General features: G+C 44.7%; 2 protein-coding genes across 2 annotated transcripts; one reads left to right on the top strand and one right to left on the bottom strand.

Moving 5' to 3' along the window:
* The first annotated feature begins 759 nt into the window (after window positions 1–759).
* On the top strand, window positions 760–2,115 carry LOC132797722 (uncharacterized). Its single transcript, XM_060809475.1, has one exon. The coding sequence runs from the start codon at window positions 760–762 to the stop codon at window positions 2,113–2,115; it is 1,356 nt and encodes a 451-aa protein (XP_060665458.1).
* A 4,368-nt stretch (window positions 2,116–6,483) lies between these two features.
* Window positions 6,484–8,783, bottom strand: LOC132797721 (villin-like protein quail). Its single transcript, XM_060809474.1, is given in 2 exon segments — window positions 6,484–7,418; window positions 7,421–8,783. Coding segments are annotated over 2 exon segments (2,298 nt in total).
* Between the last annotated feature and the right edge of the window lie 381 nt (window positions 8,784–9,164).

Below are 9,164 nucleotides of genomic sequence, written 5' to 3'. Positions count from 1 at the left end.
AACAATCTGCGTATAGCCCGATGTTTGAAAGGAGTTAGTGCAGCTAGATGTCTGGAAATGCATACATTTGTAGACGCAAGTGTTAATGCATACGCTGCCGTCGTATACATCCGAGCTGAAGTAGACGATCAAGTTCATTGCAGCCTTGTAGCGTCGAAAACAAGGGTTGCTCCATTGAAACCAATTTCGATACCTCGCATGGAACTCATGGCTGCTGTTTTGGGACTGAGGTTGGCCAGATGTATCGAGTCTGAAATGTCAGTACACGTTGACAAGAAAGTGTTCTGGACAGACTCTAGAGACGTTCTATACTGGATACGTTCGGATGTTCGTAAGTTTCACCAATTTGTTGCACTCCGCATTGGCGAAATCTTAGAAGGATCAGATGTGAGTAACTGGAGATGGGTCCCGTCAGCGCAAAATGTGGCCGACGATGGTACCAAATGGACAAGAACGCCTGTCATTAACGAAGCGAATAGGTGGTTCAGAGGGCCTCAATTTCTATATTCGGATGACTCTCAGTGACCGCTGATGAACATTGATGCGAGCCAACATAGCCATACTATTCTGCAACACGTCGAAGAGCAATTGGAAGCCATGTCACCTTTGAGCTGTATCTCACCAGACCCAGAAAGATTCAGCAAACTGGAGAGATTAAGAGCCGCACAGTTACGAGTATTGGATTTCTTGCGATCTATTTTCAAGAAGAGCATGGGATCGGAATTAAAGAAGTTACTATTACTTGAGCGGCCAATCGAGATGGATATCATTCTAATACGAGTGTGCCAGGAAACCGAGTATTTCAGCGAGATGAAATGCTTGAAAATGGGAAGCAGTATTATAGATCGGAAGAGCAAGCTATTCAAATGCTCTCCGTACTTGGACGAAGTGAGCATACTGCGCGTCAAGGGAAGAATCGACGTAATAGAAGGAGTCGAAGTAAACCTAAAGCGACCCATAATCCTACCAAGAAGACATCGATTTACATATCTGCTGGTTGAGTCGTATCATCGCCGGTACCATCATCTGTACGACGAGATCGTGGTCAATGAACTACGGCAAAAGTTCCTGATATTTGGTCTGAGAGCCTTGGTGAGAGAGGTTTCTCAAACTTGTCCAGCATGCCGGATGAGGCGCGCGCGTCCTAGGCCTCCAGAAATGGGAAGTCTACCGCGCGAGCGTTTGGCGCACCACATGGCGCCGTTCACCTATACAGGAGTGGATTACTTTGGGCCCATCGACATCATCGTTGGACGACGGCACGAGAAGCGCTGGGGTGTTCTGTTCACATGCCTCACAATTCGTGCCGTACACCTGGATATCGCAACATCACTGTCAACCGACTCTTTTCATTGTATTCTAAAGGCATTTATAGCGAGACGTGGTTGCCCGCGACGAATGATGTCCGATAATGGAACTAACTTCCGAGGTGCGAGTAGAGTGTTAAAAGATGAAGTGGAGCGTATATCGACCAGGGATGTGGAGACCAAATACCCAGAAATGGAGTTCATGTTCATTCCGCCAGGCTCACCGCACATGGGCGGTGCATGGGAAAGATTGGTACGCTCAACAAAGTCCATTCTAACGGAGATCTTGCCGCCTGGTGGATTGCGAGAAGAAGTGCTTCGTGCTGCGTTGGCTGATGTGGAGGGTATTCTCAACTCACGCCCACTCACATATGTACCACTGGAATCGGCAGACTCAGAAGCGCTTACACCGAACCATTTCCTCTTGGGCCACTCTAGTGGAATTCGTGAACGAGACAGCGAAATTCAAAACGGTGACAAGCTTGCCAAAGGATTCAGAATTTCGAGCCAGTTAGCCGATCAGTTCTGGAAAAGATGGATTCGAGAATATCTGCCAACGCTTACGCGCCGTACCAAATGGTTCCATCCGCCGCCAGATTCGATCGCCGTGAATGACATTGTTGTTATCGCAGATGAGAATGGCAAACGAAACAGCTGGCCCAAAGGAGTTGTGGTAGATGTTCACCGATCGAGAGACGGTCAGGTAAGGAGTGCCGTTGTGCGCACTCCAGAAGGTATTATGACTCGCCCCGCCGTAAAGCTAGCCAAATTAGATTTGAAAATTGGTAATACACAACGCGAATGCTAGTGAATTACGGGGTGGGGAATGTTGGCGGGCGAACTAAATTTTCTACTGGGGCTTCGCCAGCGCATTTCCTACTGGGCAGTTGTAATCGGTGATTCTCTTTTGCGCATGGGAATTTCGCCGTTACGTTCGCTAGATGTAGCAATGCAGCTGCAAATTTCGGCAGCGTGATTTAATTTGAATTTGTATTTGAGCCCAAGCAGAGGCAAATAATTGTTAACAATAAAATAGGGATTTGAAGGTGTGCGCAGAGCACGAATGTAAGTAAAATTATGAAATTATAATGAAATGTAAATAATGTAATGAAAATAATAAAGATTTCAGCAAATATTGATCCACTACAAGTTGTTGTTTTCGAGTAGTGGATTGCTCGAAGTACGAGCAACGGCACACCAACCAAGGCACGGATCCGGTGCCAACACTTACGAATCGTGTTTATTTATCAGTTTTGTTGGAATTTGCTTTTGTATTCTTATTTATTTATCTATTTATTTGTTCAGTTATTTTTGTGTGTTATTGTTGGTGTTTATCTATTTATTTATTTATTTCATTTTTCTCTTATTTATTTAAATCTTTATTTATTTATATATTATTTATTTTTCCCATTATTATTATTTATTTATACATTTGTTTGGCGTATCAAATTTCGCCCTAATTAGCAGAGGTTCTGACGCTTAGGTTTTACTTATCATGCCAGGTCACATAATTCAAGGTGAAACCATTTGTTGTGTTTGTACTCAGGAGGTTGAATATCCTGCTCAGTTACTAGCTACGAGGTGTAATCATTATTTTCACCACGCCTGCTTTGAGACTCGCACTGACAATAGGAATTTATGTCCAGTGTGCCGAACTGTGGTATCAAGATCTTCTGTGAATCTTGCTGAAGAATTGGAAGCAGCCAGTTCAAGTGTCACTATGAGAACTAGAGGGCAAGTGAAAGCCACGGCGACGGTCGTATCAGCAAGTTCCAATGTAGAAAATGCTACTAATATTGGTAGTAGATCCAGCTCGCAGCCAAGGCAGCCGACGCTAAGTCCACAAGCTCCGCAACCGGTTGTAGTCAGAATCCAATAGCTCAGCCAGTGGCAAGTGTTATGGGTCAAGAGATACAGCAGGCAATTGCGGCTGCAATATCAGCAGCATTAGTGCAGCAGACGCAAATTCTATCGCAGGTGATGGAAAATGGTTTTCAGAGATTAGTTTAGCAACAGTTAGCTGTCAATTCTGAACCAATTCAATCTATTCCTAGACCTTCTCCACCAAGTCCACAGCATCAAAGCTTTGAAGAGTTGTTTGGATTACCAAATCGGCTAGAAACGAATCCGTTGGTAAGTCCGAGAGCGCCGCAAGTTGGTGCCAACTCTTCGCCACAAGGTTCTCAACTGAGTAATACTCTATGACCCGACAAATTATTATTATTATTATTGCTAATTGGAAGCTGAGATACTCGGGACACTCGTCTATGTCTATAGAAGATTTTTTATATCGAGTAGAGTCATTGACTCGACAAACTCTGGACGGAGACTTTAAGTTGCTAGCAAGATATGCGAGTAACTTGTTTGAGGGTAGAGGAAGTGAATTTTTCTGGAGGTACCACAAAAGCGTGACAGAAGTTCGCTGGGCAGATTTATGCAAGGCATTGAAAAATCATTTTACGGATGGTTGAACCGATTTGGAGATTCAAGCAGCTATTTCACAAAGAAAACAGAAAGCCAACGAATCTTTCGATCAGTTTTACGAAGCCATTGTGGCATTAGTAGATCGTTTAAACAGCCCAATGGTGATCAGTCCATACTAGAGATTTTGCGAGCTAATTTGCTCTCTGATATTTAGCACGAAATATTGTATGTGCCAATATTCAGCATTGAACAGTTGCGTCACATTGTTCGTACGCGAGAGAGGTTTTGAAAACCATTTCAACGCCATCAACCGTTCCAAGGGGTTTACCGAGACGGCATGTAAGTGAAGTCACGGTTCAAGCCAAAATGGATGAAGAGGATGATGTTGAAGAGCCAGAGAATCTGGAGGTGGATGCTCTAACACTTTCATGTTGGAATTGTGGGAAGAATGGTCATAGATACCAAGATTGTGTAGCTGTACGTAAAGTATTTTATTACGGTTGTGGTAAGCGTGACACTTATCGACCCAGTTGCACGAAATGTGCAATTCCAACCAAACCTGTAGGTGCGTGCACCGTTAACAAGTGCACGCAAACAAGTCTCAAAGGGTACCAACCCCGAGTATGTGAAGATAACAGTTTATCAACATAGTTTCTGAAATTCAAATAAACTCAGCCAGATCTTTTAGTTCGGATGTAGAGATTGTTTGTAGTTCAGGTATTCGCGATAAGCAGCGGAAGGGAACTATATAATAAATAAAGAGGAAAAAAGAGCTGTGTTAGCGTCAGTAGTAGACATCACTGGTGATCCTCGTCCTTATGCCCAAGTTAAGATGCTAGGCAAAACGATAACTGGGTTAATGGACACTGGCGCTACTATTAACTGCATTGGTGGGAAGTTAGCTGAGGAAATAGTAACAAACAATACCGAATATACGCAACTATCATCATCAGTGAAAACTGCTGATGGAAATAGGCTGCGAATTTGCGGCAAATTGAGTGTTCCTGTCAATTTAAGGGCAAGATACAACCACAACGATTTTATATCGTACCGACATTGTCGCAAGACGTATATTTGGGTATTGAGTTTTGGAGAGATTTCAAGCTATTGCCAACATGTTTGATGCACCCGGCTGACACTGACAGCATTGCCGCAATTACCGTTGATAATTCGCAGCAACTCGAGTTGACATCGGAGCAACAAACAGAACTGGCAAATTTCAAGCGAAGGACCTTAAGCAATAATCGCTTATCTTCGCATCATTGAAATTAAGCTACCTCCAAGCGGGTATCCCACTTTGTCGTTACAACGATTAAGTGTGATTTTGACAGGGGATGTGTAATAGGCCGCTTGTCGTATCTGAACTTGACTAAGCCTAAAAGTATACAATATTTTTTTTCTTTTTCTCTATATATATTTATATTTATTATTTATTATATTATTTATTTATATGTTTATTGTCATATTTAATTTATATTATTTAATTTTTTAGTTGTAGAAAATTTTTTGTGGTCTGAGAAAATGGTACTAACTGTCTTGTCATGTTTTGTTCTGAGAAGCGGAGCTTTATTTAGTATCCATGAGTTTGAAAGCTCAATAATAGAGCCATCTATTGGTGGACTACGATACATGCAAGCATGAATTGCTAGATCAGCTGATCGTGTTAAGTCCAGACCAAAATAGACAAGCGATTACCTTTTTGAGTAGGATTATTTGTCACAATTCCAAAAAAGGTTTTTGTTGTTGGTTTTGGTTGGAAGAAAATTGTTAACAGGTTATGTGCAGAACCTGATTAAAAAATAGTGGAAAAGTGCATGTGCTTTAATAAAAAAGTACATCAGTGAAGTGGTTGGTGTAGTCAGATGAATAAAACGTACTTGTGAGTATACAAAGATACTGTTAAATCAAGCACCTTGTCCCACTGTAAGCCTGCCCAGCCTAACTGAGCAGTTACATTTTAGACTCAATCTTGCGCTCTTCCTTTGCTACAGTTGTTACAGTTTAGTTATAAGCTTTCGCTCATCTTTGTTTTCTAACTACTATTGTCGGAATAACCGGAAAACAATAAATTGTCACTCTCTCCTTTTGCAACTAGCAAACGAAACGGACGTGTTTAATTTGCGCATCAGCAGCCTTCAAAGTGTCTCATCTTTTTGCTCCCAACAACAACAATTATTCTTTCGATTTTCGTAATTTTTACAGATACTTCATTGTATAATTGTTATACTGAGTCGTTAATCTTGTCATCTTCTTTTTTACAAAAGTGCACCTTGCCGTCCACTTGTAGCTGTTTGTTCACTACAGGAATTTGCCAACTGGCGTCAATAAACCAAGTGCCGTTTTCCAGATTAGGGTAAATCTTTTGTCCAAATGTTGAGCTACTAAGCTTTTTAGTAACTTTTATTCGCAAGAACATTGTTTATAAATAAAACACGCGAATTCAAATTAAATGTTTATTGCTGTGGTACGTATGTACATATATGTAACCACTTATGTATGTTTTGGCTATGACTTGAGTAGGTACAAGCTTCGCCACCGATACGATTACAACGAATTACAATTGAAGAGTCAATCAAGAGTAACAAACAATTAGCCGATCGAACTGCAAGCGATCGCTAACAGAGAGCATGCAGCGCTGCTGGCAGACGCTGTTACAGCATTGCATTAACATGCGCTGTCTGCTGCTCCCGACATACTCCCACCGTTGAAAGCCTATCTTTCAATATCACCCTTCAGGGGCAGTAGAAATAGTTTATTTATGGCTCTCCGGGTGCTGCCACACGATTGCCCATTGATGACGAGTCTGATTGAAGTACATTGACACCGATTGCCAGAACTCTTTGCTCTCCTTGCCCTCCAGCATCAGCGAACTTTCGCCCAGTAGTGCGCCCACCGATTTGGCCATCTCCCGAGCATCGCCAGTGCTGCTCTGTCCACACCAGACCCACGCATGATTCGTCTTGATGACATAGCAATCCTTGGAGCTGATCGCTGACAATGGATGCTCTTCGACAGCCTTGGAGTTGTAGCTGGCATCGCCATAGATCTTCAGCAAAAAGGTCTCCAGCATAATATTGGTCTTGAAGTCCCAATTGTGATTGTTATTGGAGTGCAGCAGCTCGCTGCGTTGACCTCGCATTATGATCAGTTTGCCCTCGAAGAGCTGCAAGAAATATGGCGTCTCATCGAACTCGTAGAGCTGCACAAACATCGCCTCCGCACCTTGCATCGACTCGAAACTAGTCATGGCAAAGCTATCTGCCTTGGCAATTGTCTCCGCAGATGCCTCCGAACCGTTCCACTGGTAGATGATGCTCTTGACGCCCACACTGGCCAGATCAGCGGCCACAACGGTGGCACACTGAACGGTGTACTTGACCACATAGGAGGCGTTGGTGGTGAAGAACGTCACTTTGGTGGCCGGCAGCTCGACCAGTTGATCGCCAAAGATGCGATACAAAACACGCTCGCCACGTCCATCGTCCACCAACTGTGTGTCCGCTGCCATCTTGGGGAGTTCGCACAGCAGAACCGCATCCAACTTGCCAAGCTTGGTGGAAACAGGCTTGTGGCCTCGTGTACTATCCTGCCACACCGTCAGCCAGTTGCCAAACAAACGCTTAAACTCCACGGGTTCCTGTCTCTCGAGCATACGCACCACGAGCGTGCTGTTTGCATACTTCTTTTCTTTACAAATGCACGCCCATTGCTCATGGCCGTGAGAGCATCCGCTTGAGTGGCTTGGGCGCCAACCCACAGCCAAATGCTTTGACCATAGTTGTCGAGCAGATAGACGCCATGCGCATCGCTTAGATCATCCTTGCTGGGCATGCCCACGTGCAGTTGATCGAGATGCAATCGCCCACGTTGATTGCACTTGTAAATGCGAAACTTGTTGCTGCTGCCATTGATATCGTCATTCGTCTTGGAGTCATAACTGTTGCTGTCCAGCTGCTGATTGGATTGAAAGATACGACGTTGCTGCAGTGGCAATACCATATTTCATGCCTGCTTGTGCTCCGCACTCATCGACTGCTCGTAGCCATCGCCAACGATGCAAATAGTGCGAGAATCCTTGCCACGCTGTCGCTGCACCCAGGCGAGCGCACTTCGACGCTCAGTCTTGCGACCGTACAGCTGAAAGAGGCGCACCTTTTGAACCGAGTTGATCAAGGCGCCAGAGAGTACATCGTAGCCCTTCTTGAAGTAGGAGAGAAAGCGTGCGCTTTCGTGATTCTGCATCTCGCGATAAATAGACGCCACATTGCCTAGATACGAGTTTAGCTGCTGAATCTTGTGCACAACATTCGAGCGATTCTGTTCGCTGACATTGCTGCCCAGCCAATAATGTATGTAACGCTCCAACGGCACATTCGGCTTTTGCTCGCGTGTGATGGTCTCGTGATTCGCACAGTGTCCCACTAAACTCGATGCATAAATGATGTACTCACAGTTGTCGTAGAATGTTCCATATTGTGCTCGAGCAACGGCTTCTAGGCGATCCTCGTCGATCTTCCACAGCTCAAAGGTTAACGCATGCCTCGGCACCTTGCGGAATGTGGCATCCACCTTCAAGTCGGGTATTGTGTTTGGACGCACCTCCTTATAATCTCCACCGAACGTGGGAAGCTTGAGCTCGGGTAGACGACGTCTATTAGCGCGGGCACCGAGGCCATTAGCCGAAGGTTCGATAGTCTCATCACGCCGCAATGTGGGCGACCGAATCAATTGACGCTTACGACTGTCAAAATGCGTCCGAACACGCGATTTCACTTCAAGAAAACGCTCATCGAAATTGTCACGCGTTTCACTACCGATCTCATTATAGTCAATCTCCTCCAGCGCATTCTGAGCTAACTCAAATGAAGCTTGAGCACGTTCTAATAGCTCAAACCGTACTGCTAATTCAGATGAATTAAATGTAGCTAGCTTAACTTCAGAAAGCGACGCATCGAGTCTCACAAGGCTATCATAGAGCGATAGAACCTTCCGCTTGAAAAACCGCGCGCGATTTTCGACAGTAGTTGCTTGCTCGTTTATCGAGCTTTCCATTGTTAGCAGTTAACCGCACTTTGGCTAACTGGTAATTGCTCACTTTGTATGGCAAACTTACTGTGCAGCGCAGCAAGAAAAACGCGTCAAACCGCGATTACAAATGCGCGCGGTTTGCTTAAGCTCAGCAGCAGTTCAAAGCAAGACAAAACGCGTCAAACTCGCGATCACAGCCGCGCGTTAGTTGCTTAAGCACAGCAGCAGCTTAAAGTGAAGCGCACCACGGAAAACGCGTCAAAGCCGCGATCACAAACGCGCGCGAGTTGCTTACTCGAGAGAGATCAGCAAGACTGAAGGTCAATGCACGCAGCTGCGACAGCGGAGTAGCGGAGAGCATAGACAAGCGACGGAGTGCGGAGAGGGTGCGCAAGACGCGGAGCA

The sequence above is a fragment of the Drosophila nasuta genome, unplaced genomic scaffold, assembly GCF_023558535.2.
Source record: "Drosophila nasuta strain 15112-1781.00 unplaced genomic scaffold, ASM2355853v1 ctg17_pilon, whole genome shotgun sequence".
NCBI lineage: Eukaryota > Metazoa > Arthropoda > Insecta > Diptera > Drosophilidae > Drosophila > Drosophila nasuta.
The sequence above is the reverse complement of the archived record's forward strand: the minus strand, read 5'-3'. Positions and strand labels throughout refer to the sequence as shown.

Excerpts from the sequence above, each read along its gene's own strand:
- LOC132797722 (XM_060809475.1), top strand. The coding sequence starts at position 760 with ATGGATATCATTCTAATACGAGTGTGCCAGGAAACCGAGTATTTCAGC.